The sequence below is a fragment of the Crassostrea angulata genome, chromosome 10 (assembly GCF_025612915.1).
Source record: "Crassostrea angulata isolate pt1a10 chromosome 10, ASM2561291v2, whole genome shotgun sequence".
NCBI classification, from domain to species: Eukaryota; Metazoa; Mollusca; class Bivalvia; order Ostreida; family Ostreidae; genus Magallana; species Magallana angulata.
Window position 1 is genome coordinate 498178 of NC_069120.1, and position 13321 is coordinate 511498.

At 39.0% G+C, this 13321-nt stretch overlaps 2 protein-coding genes across 4 annotated transcripts; one reads left to right on the top strand and one right to left on the bottom strand.

Moving 5' to 3' along the window:
* Nucleotides 1–218: 218 nt before the first annotated feature.
* Nucleotides 219–10907, bottom strand: LOC128166760 (protein transport protein Sec24C-like). Of its 3 annotated transcripts, none has more exons than XM_052832119.1 (24): nt 10761–10907; nt 10116–10256; nt 9590–9680; nt 9187–9292; nt 8990–9046; nt 7976–8893; nt 7721–7826; nt 6669–6796; nt 6318–6456; nt 5911–6026; nt 5618–5745; nt 5357–5435; nt 4883–5206; nt 4537–4707; nt 4337–4354; nt 4030–4126; nt 3754–3899; nt 3420–3558; nt 3014–3208; nt 2771–2874; nt 2075–2162; nt 1695–1798; nt 1272–1361; nt 219–1169 (listed from the first exon to the last, which is right to left on the bottom strand). In XM_052832119.1, the coding sequence occupies exons 2-24, from the start codon at nt 10231–10233 to the stop codon at nt 1029–1031; spliced, it is 3603 nt and encodes a 1200-aa protein (XP_052688079.1). In that variant the 5' UTR covers nt 10234–10256; nt 10761–10907; the 3' UTR covers nt 219–1028. The 3 variants fall into 3 exon arrangements, with proteins under 3 accessions (XP_052688079.1, XP_052688078.1, XP_052688080.1); XM_052832118.1 differs by having other exon boundaries at nt 7976–8896; XM_052832120.1 differs by lacking the exon at nt 4337–4354 and having other exon boundaries at nt 7976–8896.
* Nucleotides 10908–10955: 48 nt separating this feature from the next.
* LOC128166554 (alpha-(1,3)-fucosyltransferase 11-like) lies at nt 10956–12961 on the top strand. The gene is made up of 2 exons (XM_052831802.1): nt 10956–12358; nt 12780–12961. The coding sequence occupies exons 1-2, from the start codon at nt 11139–11141 to the stop codon at nt 12916–12918; spliced, it is 1359 nt and encodes a 452-aa protein (XP_052687762.1). The 5' UTR covers nt 10956–11138; the 3' UTR covers nt 12919–12961.
* The last annotated feature ends 360 nt before the right edge of the window (nt 12962–13321 follow it).

The following is a 13321-nucleotide window of genomic DNA, read 5'->3' on the forward strand; positions in this document are numbered from 1 at the left end:
GGCATGCACAATTTATACAAGTGCTGACAATACCAAAGATCATATATAAACGCTGTTTACCCTAATTTGTATTGTGTATGCCCCATGTTTTTGAATTAACCTCAAATTTTCTGTTTGAATTCATTTTTGCAATTTAAATACTATCATGAAATATAGATTATAGTGGAGAAAATTGGAGACTGTTAATACCTATTTACCAAAAGGAAAACAAAAGACCATTTGTTCTTCGACATATTTAATTGCCAATTGTAATTTAATGGTGTGAAGCTCTCATTCCACAGTGTCTGTAGTGTTAACAACCTACTATACAGGGAGAGCTCTGCCTCTGGACTAGAATAACAAGTTAGACCTTTCATTCAAGCCAAGTAGTGATTAGAAACACATACAATATCACAATCTCAGTCATCACACGCGGACAACGGCTGCTCTCAGCCCCCTATTTACTACCTGTTTGTAACTATTTCACTCTCACTTCTGACAGAGAGGAGTAAACAATGAAAGAAGTATGACATAAATTAGGAAATAAAAATTCAATGACAATAAAATTCCCATCCACAACATTCACCTATCATCAATAATGGTTAAATATAATGCATAACAAAACAAGTCAGGAATAAATAATTTTGTTTAAAGCGTTCGTAAAACTCCTGCAGTGTACGAGAGAAATGTACATGGTTTTAGACAATGTCTCAATCAGTAATCTACAGCATCAGAATGTTTGTATTAAGGTTATGTAACCTCGAATGGCAATGGATTAGAACATTGTTGATTTTGTTATGATTTCGGCAGCTCATGGTGTGGGTACTGGCTCTGACTAGAGAACCAGTTTATCTCCTATCACAGAGCTCTTAGTCACAGCCAATCAAATCATAGCTTATTGATCACACATCTGGAGATGTTCGCCAAAGTTTACACATCTCATAATCTATCAAAAATATACACATCCGGCATCCCCCGATTCACAGCTCTCCCTTCATGAATTGCAGGTTCAATATATTATCAGAATCTCATTCTCCGCACGTTTTATTTTAGCTCAGTAAGTTCCGAATTTCACCATAAATGTGACGCAAGAAGTCTACATAAGATGCACTGCCGTTATTTCCCTTGTCTTCGACAAGGAAGTGGTTAAACCAAGGCTCCAGCTTGTCTCTCTGTCGCACAATTGTTAACTGCAATCAGAAAACAGTTCTGTTGTACATTTCAATTCTATATAAAGATTTATCTCTTCCAAATGAACAAAATTCAGAGCAACAGAAGAAAGTAGAACTCACCTTCATGTATCTACAGCGTTCGCCTCGTATTGAATTAATGGCGTCTCTTAATTTCTGTGATACTGGATTATCAAGGTCATTCAATTTACACTGAAAAACAGAAATTTCCAAACACATGGAATAACAACAATTGAACTAAATCTGTAACATGGAATGTAGATTGTTGTACAGTAAAACAAGTTATAGTGAACATGCTTATAATGAATTGACGCTTACAGAGAAGTTATTTTCATTCCCTGTGACTTTATTACAGTCATGCATTAAAACGGACATATATAACAAATTACGCTTATAACAAAATCGCCTAACCCTGACACTTTGTTATAAGCATGTTTTACTATTAATACATTGAATTTATAATATGGAATGTAGCATGAATAAATCTAAAGTTTTCTACAGAATCAAGAACGGGCTGTGGCTTACCTTATCAATGTCTATCTGGGCAGCACTCTGTACTGAGAACACCTTCTGGACCCACTGAGGCTCCACATTGTGTCCGATCCACAAGAACATAGACAGACCGTTCTCTGTAATCATAACAAGTTTATGTAATCAATTGTAACAAGTTTATGTAATTAATTACAACAAGTTTATATAATCAATTATAACAAGTTTATGTAACGATATGATAGTGTAGCATTCAAAGTTACAAACTAAAGAACACAGACAGAACATTCTCTGTAATTGAGACAAGTCTGTGTAACATGCCATAATGTGATACTGGGTAGGCAAGCATTCAGTTACAGAGATATTTAGATTAACTATAACAGGGTACAAGTACTGATTTGACATGTATACCATACCTAGGAGGTACACTCCGTTATCCCTGAGTCGCTCTACCGAGCACCGAATGGCTGCAGGAATACGGTCACCGTGGGATTCCAAGTCATGCTAAAAACCAGACAGAAATACTTAGAGACATATCTAATGCTCTTTTGGTCAATACAGCATTCAATGCATTGAAGAAAATCATGCAACTCTGACAAAACATTGTATACTGTTTATTTCTAATGAAATGTGTGGAGTCAATATCATATAAAATCGCAAGACACATTACTTGCGGATCAAATATCTGTTAACAATATCATAACAGAAAAAGTTCAGAGGTCATAGTCTCATGATTTAATACAAAACAGTGGCATTATAGAACTAATTACTCAAATAAAATAAGGTTTCTACAGAAACATTTACAAGTTACTGTATACTGGGTTATTTTCACCCCGTGTAATTTTCGCCCTTCAACAAATGCAAACAGTTCTGCCCCATCTTGAATTAGCCAAGACACTATTGTGTTTAAGGGGAGATAATTTGAGACATTGGAATTGGCCCAGTCTTAAATTCGCCCGATGAAAACGAGGGCGAAAGGAAAGAAAATAAATCAGGGAGAATATTTCCCTGTATACAGTATTTGAAAAGAGGAACTTTTGCGATTCAAAATATATATGTACATTTCTAATGTGCATATTTTCTGTTGTCATGGAAATAAAAATATATCTCACCATTGGTATTAATCTGGGATAGAAGAACACTTGAGTTGAAGACACATCCATGGAGTTAAGTTTGAGCATTAGGAAACTTCTGTCATCTGTCGAGATTTCAGACCCTGGAAATCAAACATATAACCGTTTATGACACATACAGGAACATTCTTCAGATAAAAATCTTCATGGCGCTCAATCACACAAAGTTAAAAGACAGTATCTACTGAGATAAAACAACAAGGACTTGGGCCAGGTACTCACCGCCCTGTAGAGCATCACTCTTGACGACACAATTAGAGTAGAGTGGTAGGAGCTTCATGGACTCGGGCAGAATCAGCTGACCCATGGGGGCGGGGGTGGAGCAGTTCTTCCTGTAACAGGCCAGAATCTGGGCCACCTGACTCATGATTCCCTCCCTCACCTGTTTAGGGTTAGAGTTCAAACTGGTCCTGACAGCTACAAAGAAAGAATTGACATTACAATCCAAGAATGTAATGACATTACCGGTACAATCCCAGGATACAATACATACTGGCTACCAACACAACAGAACAAGAGTTTTTCTACAGGAGTTCTCTACAAAGAATTATTGACTACTAAACTTGAACAACCACTGGACACTTGTTCTATAATTGGATGATTATTGGCAGTTTCAGCCACAGCTTACCGTGTTTGGCCATGTAGTTGATGAGAGTATCTAGTTCGGTGTTCCTGAAGAGGTCAGCCATCTGAGTGCAGCAGTTCAGGGCCAGGTTGTGGATGCGTAACCTCCTCTGTCCCCCGACACTGGTGTACAGCACCGCCACCTACAAACAGCCAACACCAGTCCCTATATATCTACTGTCAGCAGCTTAAAGCTTTATCAACATATTTTTCCCAATAAAGTTTGACTAAATTCCTCATTTCTCTAGAAATGCAGCTATGCCAGAGCAGCGCCAAACTCCTGACGTGTAATTATATTGAATGATACCAAATAATTGGGTACAAGGTGAGTGTTTTACCTGAATAAAAGCACCGTCCGCCTCATTTAGTTTGTCATCATGCTTAATCTCCACGTTCATAGACTGCTCTCGGTCTATGGCCGCCATTTCAACATCCGTCGTGTTGGACATGTAAAAGTTACCAAGGAAGTCCACAGCTCGGATGCCTGCAAGCAATGTGAAGAAAATTGTACTTCTTTATTACAAAACAACCATTTCATATACCAAACCTTTATAGAAATTGAAAGGGATATCATGATTATCCTTGCAATGAGAGAGAATTGTGTGCTTGCGTACCTGTGCTGGCCCGAACACGTAAAATAGCGTCAAAAGCCGATTGGTTCATCACATTGTACTTCAGGTCTTCAAGGAATCGTTCCCCATCCAGATCAGCCTAAAAATGAAGGCCAAATCATAAGCTATTTACAGATATTGGCATTATTTGTTGTCAATAACACCTTTAAACACCTTACAAAAATATCAGACACACAGAGGGAGAGTTAGACTATTACATCTAGTGCCCAACCCGAGAAAACCACAGCACTGGGTCATTGATCAAATTAATACACACAGGGTGAGCACTACTCCACACACAGAAACTTACTCTCTCTTCAGGATTCACCTAGGAAAGCACGACAACACCAGCTTTATGTCTGTGAGCAACAAGGTCCATGAGAATAGGATAAATGCATACATGTATTTGTCTACATTATGTGTGTGTGAACATATCTCCAAGCACCTGTGTGTACCTGTACCTGTGTTTCCCTGTTTCTTTCTGTGCTATTAACCTTTAGTTTCACTCACCTGAAAGTAGCTGTATTTGTACAGGTTTCCTCCCGTCAGTCTACACACTTCTGATATCGTGGCGACATCCACGTAGGCATTGGGAAACAGGAACAAGTCCACACTACATCCCACGCCCACACAATCCTGACCAAGCTTTGTGTAGAAGTTGTTCTGGGGGGTCAAAATTGTCTGCAATATAAACCTAAAGGGTCATACATGTACCTATAATCAACAGATTTTGAAATAAACTATATTTGTTTTAATAAATTTATATCTAATTTAATAAATACCACAATTAAAATATCTTTGACCTGAATAACAAGTTATTTAAAGGTTATCTAGTATGAATTTGCACATGTCTCACCTTTTCTTTTTCGGTTCCCAGCAGTTTCCTATCGTCCCTGTTCTTTAATTTTCCGGGTGCCTCGGCAATGGGCAGTGAGGTGTGGAATATGTACAGCTTCCCGCTACGGTCTGCCGACTTAAGCGCATCCAGTCCGGCCTGTATGACTGGTCCTAGCACCGTTTCCGTCTCCCGCGACTCCGCGAACATCTCTGGAATCTGGGACAACAAGCTGTCAATGACCGCCTCCGATTCAGAAAGCTTTACCAAGAATCCGTCCAGTAACGGCACAAACACATCATTCAAGTCGGAGACAACCAACATCTGAGGCTGAGCAAGGTTTCCCTACAACCACAAAACAAAACTGTGGTAACATGTACAGACAAGGAAGTGAAATCTCAAACTTTAACACAGTAAAAATGAATCTGAACCACAGGTCTGACACTCCCATTTGTATTGTGAAAGAGAATCTAAGATCACCATTTTGATACTGACCTTGACATTGTAGAAGTGAATCTCTTTAGCGTACGTCACAAAGCCGACTCTGACCTCGGATTCTTCCTGTCCAACCTCTCTAAAAAATGATAAAATAAAACATTTTTACTAATTGCTTATAGTTAGGTTTATTTCTAAAACAATAAAGGGAAAAAGTTTTGAATTACTAATAATAAATAATTGCCAATCTCAAACAATACATGTATTTAATGAATATATGCAGGGATTAATAAACATATTGAGTTCTGTTTCATGACTTACTTTGGCAAATTCACCAAGATATCTTCTTTTAACCTTTCACATATTAGATGGACAAGCCCACTTTTTATACTGTTGTATGAGACATCAATCATGAAAATAAATGCTGGCGCATTTGGCAATGCTCCATTCTACAAAATATCACAAAACATTGACAAAATACACACAATTCATGTGCCATGTATGAAGCAGTCACAGAACTTTTGATAACTCATAGCTGACAAATACTGAAATATTACAACATATTTTACGAGACATGGAGTATAGTGTACTGAGAGATTTTACTGATATCATACCTTACAATAATCTTTTGTGGCTACAAACTCGTACGAGCCAAGGCAAAGCTCTGGTCTGTCATACGTGTCAATTCTCTTTCCTGTGTGGTCTAAATGGGCAAAGTACTCCGCTGGCACTATAACGCAAAGCAGACCCACATCAAATACCGTAAAGCAGGTTATTTTGACAGGTGTAAACCTTATTGATTATCAAAAACTGGGATATGTCGCTCATTTTGACTAGCATAATTTCAGCAACTTCATAATTTACTAATATGTATAACAGGTATTTATTAGCTATTTTTTGGCAGTTTGGCAATAATAGCCTTAACAAGCATCCCAAAAAAATGACACACTTTACCTTATTGTATGAAGTGAATTGCATGTATTTTGTGGGTCAAATCAAGATCTAAAGGTAAAGCTCTCACCGTCAGTGGCGGCGCCACAGAACACACACTGGAACCGACGCCCACCATCAATAAACATCATGTTGGGGTTCATGTAGGCCTTGCATCTCTTGCACCGCACCGGACCTGTCTCCCCGAGGTTCACAATGGGCGGATTGTACTGTAATAAATGGCTCATTATATTATCAGTACCTCAATGGGGGAGGGGGGGGGGGGGGTCTGTAATTTATGGCTCATGGTTAGAAATAAAATTAAGCTTTTCAAGCCATTCACATAATGTTCAGGGGAGGGGCCATCATGGCGAGTATGATTAAGAGTTAAATTCATCAGGAAATTTTCTAATTGTGTACAAGGTCATAAAAAAATACAAACCTCTTCTTCTGGAAGCTTGGCAAATGGACTAATGCTGAGTGCAAAAGGTATGTGACAACTCTTTATCATATCCGAGGTACAGGGCACATTATATAGAGTGGACCTCATAAAACGAGGGTTACAGTTTCCTACAATACATGAAATACAACAAACATTGATTTCATGTACAGTCAAACTTGTATTAAGCAGTCACCTGCGGGAGGCACCCAAAGTGACCTCTTAACAGAGGTGACCTTTGAATAGAGACTTTTGAATTTGCCAACATCAAATACCTTATTAAAACAATTATCATAATAAAACAATAATTTATCAAAATGATAGATAAAGTAACTGATTAAATGTTTTTTTATAGTATATTTACAAATAAGTACAAATACATAACAATGAATCGTGCATGCAATTTTTACATTTTTTTAAATTATTGAATATTGAAAAAAGTCATTACGTGGTAAAACCTTGTCGCTGACATTTTCACAATTATAACACTATCTATTTTCATGAATACCCTATATATAGAAAACAAACATTTTTAATACAAATAAACAATTCAGATTTTAACCGACCATATCTGAACTCAAAATCACATTGTTAAATCAAGCAATTTTCTCTTGCCTCGCCGCGGACATTTTTGACACCTATTTCATTCATGTTTATAAAACAAACATTGTTAATATATGTTTAAACAATTCACTTGATTCCCATTCGTATCTGATCTGCCAATTATGTATTATAAATACATCGATTAATTTGGTTTCTCTCCCCTCAAGTGTATAATTATTGTTTACATCTATTACCCGACATTCGGAGGCCATGTTTAAAATCCCCGGGTGTAAATCATGTGACCGGCCAAAAAGACCGCATGCATGTCGATTGTACAGTTTCAGATCAAAATATGATGACTGCTAACCGCGTTAGACAGGTGACCGCTTTTTAGAGGCAATTATATAGGATTTTTCATCAGGAGGAAATAAAACTACCGCATAAGAAAAGTGACTGCTTAATAGGGGTGGCCGCTTCAGCAGTTTTGACTGTATATGTAAATATTTCTGTACCTTGATCTTGCACCACAAAATCTGTTGTGACCAATGGTGGCACAGCTCCTTTGGTTGTTTGGAAATTCCCACTTCTGTTGGCTCTGTCATCATCTATCACTTGAATCTACAGAGAAAAAACATTACAGGCTAATTGCTGGAAAAGGTGCAATTCTCTAACTAACAATAGTTAAACATTAAACACCAGGATATATCTACAGGGCTAAATAGAATCATATACAGTAGATATGGTGAACACCTACAAAATATACTTACTGGGCTGGGCATCTGATCAGGGTCCAGCTTCTTTGGCCCAGCGGGCTGCTGCATTCCTCCAGGGCCTGACATAGGCTGGCCCCCTGGATAGTTGGGCGGGAAGGACTGTCCAGGCATTGTTCCCCCGGGATACCGGGGCTGTCCTGGTTGAGGGGGCATCTGCCCTGGGGGAGCTTGACCTGGTTGAGGGGGGAACTGCCCTGGAGGAGTTTGGCCTGGTTGAGGGGGAAACTGCCCGGGTCCAGCCTGATTCCCCTGGGGAAAGTTGCCAGGTCCTGGTGGTGGAGGAAACGATCCAGGACCAGATGGAGACATCATGCTTGGCCCTGACGGAGGTCCACTTGGTGGTCCCTGTCCATATCGGTCTGTCATTGTCATTCCTGAAGGAGGACTCTGATGGGCCCCTGTGGATGGTGCAGGGGGGAAGCCTGGCCTGCTTTGAGGAGGCATGCCAGTGCTGGAAGATGTAGGTGGAGGCATTCCTTGTCTTGGCATAGGACCAGACATTCCTCCTGTATGAGTTGTGGATGGGGCACCCCCATACTGACTTGTGGGTGGGGCACCTCCATATTGACTTGTAGGTGGAGCACCTCCATACTGACTTGTGGGTGGGGCACCTCCATATTGACTTGTGGGTGGGGCACCTCCATACTGACTTGTGGGTGGGGCACCTCCATATTGACTTGTAGGTGGAGCACCTCCATACTGACTTGTAGGTGGAACACCTCCATATTGGCTTGTCGGTGGGGCACCTCCATATTGGCTCGTTGGGGGGCCTCCAAACTGATTTGTTGGGGGACCAGACATTGGACCTCCCATATTATTTGCTGGTTGTCTGGGCATGCCTCCCATTTGACTTGTTGGTGGCAACCCACTGGGGGGACCCATGCGAGGTTGCCCTGGGGAACCAATGTTTGGCTGCTGAAATATGAGTGTCAAGTGTATAGTATGTAAAACAATTCATCAGATGGTTTATTGTGATAAAACAAAAGCTACAATATTCAAGTTACTCACATTTGGAGCAGGTCCTCTTGGCTGTGATATATGCATAGCATTCATCCCATTTGAAATCTGGAAAAAGTAAACTGAATGTAAACTACAAAATAACAACAGCTTTATTTGAAGCAGCTTTCTAGAAATTTGAAATTGTTTATTGTAAATGACATATTCAATCAAAGTGCGTAAATGACATATTCAATCAAAGTGCGTACCTGACTTGACGATGAAGGGGGCATCATTGGGGAGGGCCGGGCCTGGGGAGGGAGTCCAGGAGCCATGTTGTTGTGCATGCTGACTGGTGGCTTACCAGGAACATTCCTGTCACATAGGCAACAAACTCAAATCAGACAAAACTAGCACTGAATTAACTAACTACACTGTATTTATTTTACAATCATTGATAAACAAATTCTACAATTTATATTAATAATTGGCATGGATGTTAGCACAATGGGGTCATTGATGTGGGAGAAAGCTGGAAACTCAGGTTGAAGCAGTGATAAGCTTGTGCATTTTCCACTGCGCTACTTGGACATGCACTTGAACTGACATTTATGTATAAACAGATATTCAACATATTATGCATTTTCCTGAACTCAAATTATTTCTCCTTACCCAGGTGGGCCCATGTTTGGATACTGGGGTCCGTTGGATGCAGGTGGCATCCCATACTGGCCTGGTCCCGGCTTAGGTGGTGCACCATAACCTGTGGAAATACAGTACATCATTAACAGGAAATGCTTAACAATATTTATAAAGGAACTTAATAACTTGTATGCAATTATTTTCTTTCAGCATTTTTCAAACACAGTCCGATAATAACTAAAAATGTCATTATTTGTTGAGCATCAATTTTTGACATTTGGGGTTTCATTGTAGAGTGGTGTGGGTGGGGGTTCTTCAATACACTAAACGTTTCATTTCCGAGTAATTCATGGGTCTGGTTTGTATATGTATGAGATATATACTGAATGCCTTACCTGTTAAATTATTAATCGGGCCTTAAAGTTGTATACTGAATGCTTCAACTCCTAGATCATTAATTGGGCCATATAATAAGTTGCATGCTGAATGTCTTACCTCCAGGGTGATTCACTGGGCCTAGTTTGTATATGTATGAAATATAACTTGAATGTCTTACCTGGGTTATTCATTGGTCCTGGTCCCGGGGGTCGCATCTGTCCAGGATTCATCCCGGGAGCTCCATACCCTGTGGGCGGCATCTGTCCTTGAGTACTTCCGGGATAGTTTGGATTCATTGTGTCATTGTCTTCTTGCTAGTCTGTGAATTAAAGGAGTCAACGAATGAGCATCCTGTATTACATCTGAATATCAATCAGTGGGTTCACACATCACTCAAAAGGTGTCCTACTGGATTTCTGTTGCCAAACAGCTGTCTCCATGACAAAAATTGGGAAACAGAAATAGGAAATGTGATTTAGCCCTTATTACATTTCATTTTTCTAACAATTCCCTATCATAATGTTTTTACTCAGATTCTTTCATCAAAGAGTTCCTTAGCCTCATCAGTCACCAATATCAAATTACCCGACACTCATCAATGCAGGATAATATCCCATACATCCACGTTATAATTACTTGTTAAAGTATCAACCCCAATGTTCCAAATATACCATAAAGTTGAATTTTATCAGATAAACTCATTCACAAAACCTAGATTCTACACATCCCAGTCATTCACCAGTCTGTCAATCTCAATGGCAAAACTGCACACCGGTATGGCCAGGATATACGACATTAAAAGAACTTAAGATGGTAGCTTTACCTGAATACTTCTCAAGAATCTGTCTAAATTGATTATGAATTTAACAAATTTTTCGTCAACTGAAATACTGTAGGTACTGTTTTAACACGAGTCAAAACATACGAAATGTTTGCCACGTACAGAAGAATGACATCCGGTGAAACACATGCGCACTCATGCCACGTACATTTTCTAATGCATTGTGGGAGAAACCTGTTGCTTCCGTCAACAATGAAATTACGCAGAGTTCGAAGACGAAAGAAAATATACGAACAATCACTGTTTTGCTCCTTTAAAAACAAAACTAAATGTCGTACGGAACAGTAAATATACGGAATTTGTGTTTTCTTTGGATTTTATGGTAATTTTACTTCAAAGAAGAATGATCTGGGCAAAATAATGAATTTTATATCAGCAAAAGGATCAGTGGACGATGTGTCTTATTTGCACGTGTTTAATTTACTGGGATACATCATTGTTTTATTTCATTTGATCTTCACCGACCCGTCTACTTATGATTTCCCAGTCATACTCTGGTGGTGGAAAAACGTATGCCCACATGATGACACGCCCACTTTACATTACATTAATTGCGGTGGAGGGAGCATGTGCCTGGCATCCTCTGAGAGATATCATCTAGATGATCCAAGAACCAAAGCAATCATATTTTATGGATCTAGTGTTTATCCAGATGATCTTCCATTGCCAAGGAAAGTGGATCATCTGTGGAATTTGATTCACGAAGAATCACCTATGAATAACTACATGTTGTCTCACGCTGCTTTTGTGGAGTTGTTTAATTTCACTGCTACGTTCAGGAGGGAGTCAGACTATCCCCTGACAAGTCAAAATATATATTCTCTAAATTATTTGACCGACAGAAAACCTGTGTCTACTGAAGACAAAAATAGGAAAATAAGAGAGCAAGGATATGCACCTGTCCTGTACATACAATCCCACTCCAATGTAGCATCTGACAGGGACACATATGTCCAACAGTTGATGAAGTACGTCGCTGTTGATTCTTATGGAAAATGTCTTCATAACAAAGACCTCCCAGAGTCTATGAGGACAGCGGAAGATTCATTTGAAGCCGAGGAATTCCTAGATTTCATCGCTCATTATAAATTTCACATTGCCTTTGAAAATGCAATCTGCAGAGATTACATGACAGAAAAATTGATGCGAGCTCTGCATGTGGGATCCATTCCGATTTATCTCGGCTCACCAGTTGTTCAGGACTGGATGCCAAATAATAACAGTGTCATTGTGGCTCAAGATTTCGAGTCTCCAGAAGATTTAGCAAACTACATTCACTTCTTAAATGAAAATGATAAGAAGTATGAAGAGTTCTTGAAGCATAAATTAAATGGAGGGATAACAAACTCTTTCCTGGTAAACCATTTACGTGAACGTAAATGGCAAAGCCATCCTTCAGGCTCGCCAGAGAGCGGTGATGTCAACATGTTTCTGGGTTTTGAGTGTTACGTTTGCAAACAGATTCATGTGATCTCAAGAGACAGGTTGTTAAACAGTAGCTTTTCACGTACAGCAAACATTTCACACACAGGGTGTCAGGAGCCGAAGAAAAGCATTAAATCCGCATCAAAAACCAAAGGGTGAGTAAAGATTTATATTTATTCAAGTACATTAATTTGAGAGACAGTACTTACAATGACATCGATTTAACTTTTGTAATTAGTCGACAAAAAAATAATATAATGGTAAAATTTTTAAAAAACTTGAAATAAACGTGTTGTTTGAATTAATTGCCTTTTAAAATTTTATACAGGCACGTAGCATCGTTTTTAATGTGTGTGTGGGGGGGGGGGGGGGGGGGCAGACTCATTCTAAAAATCTTGACAAGCACAAAAAAATATTTTTGCAACTTTTCAAAAACCTTGAAAATGCTACGGTTGGGGGGGGGGGGGGGTCATAGCGTGCCTGTTATATAAATAAATACGTTATACATGTACGGGTGAAATGAATCAAAGATCCACTACATGTATTTCAAACATACAATGTATATGAATTTTCCAGTGACTTCTATTGGACAAAGGTGTACAGACAGCAGGAAGACAAAGCTTGGTCAGCGAGGCGCATGGTAGATTCAGGAGAATCCAACTCCAGTCAGTTCTACAGATATCACCGGACACGGAGTAAAACGCAGCAGAACTGAAATAATTCTGTGATTCTTTTTATGAATAAAAATCTCTATAATCTATTTGATTTATTTATTTATCTTAAAGTTCAGTTATTTGAACATCAATGCGTTTAATGGCGTGTACTGGTGGTTGGTAAATGGTCAATAATAGACAGTGTTTGTCTGTATATATAAATACACATCCATATGAATGCATTCGCGTGTACTAATTTGACGTACACCTGCTGTAGACACATTGAACAAATTAAGCTGACTGTCCAACAGTTTTAAAATCTACTAATCAAATTTCTGATTGAAGTCTACACAAGCAGCAATGAGCATCACTTTATATATCTATTGAGAAGGATGTTGTTGAAAACATTTTCCGTTAAATTCGAAATGCGCGATGAATTAGAGTAAGTTTATTTTTTTTTACCGC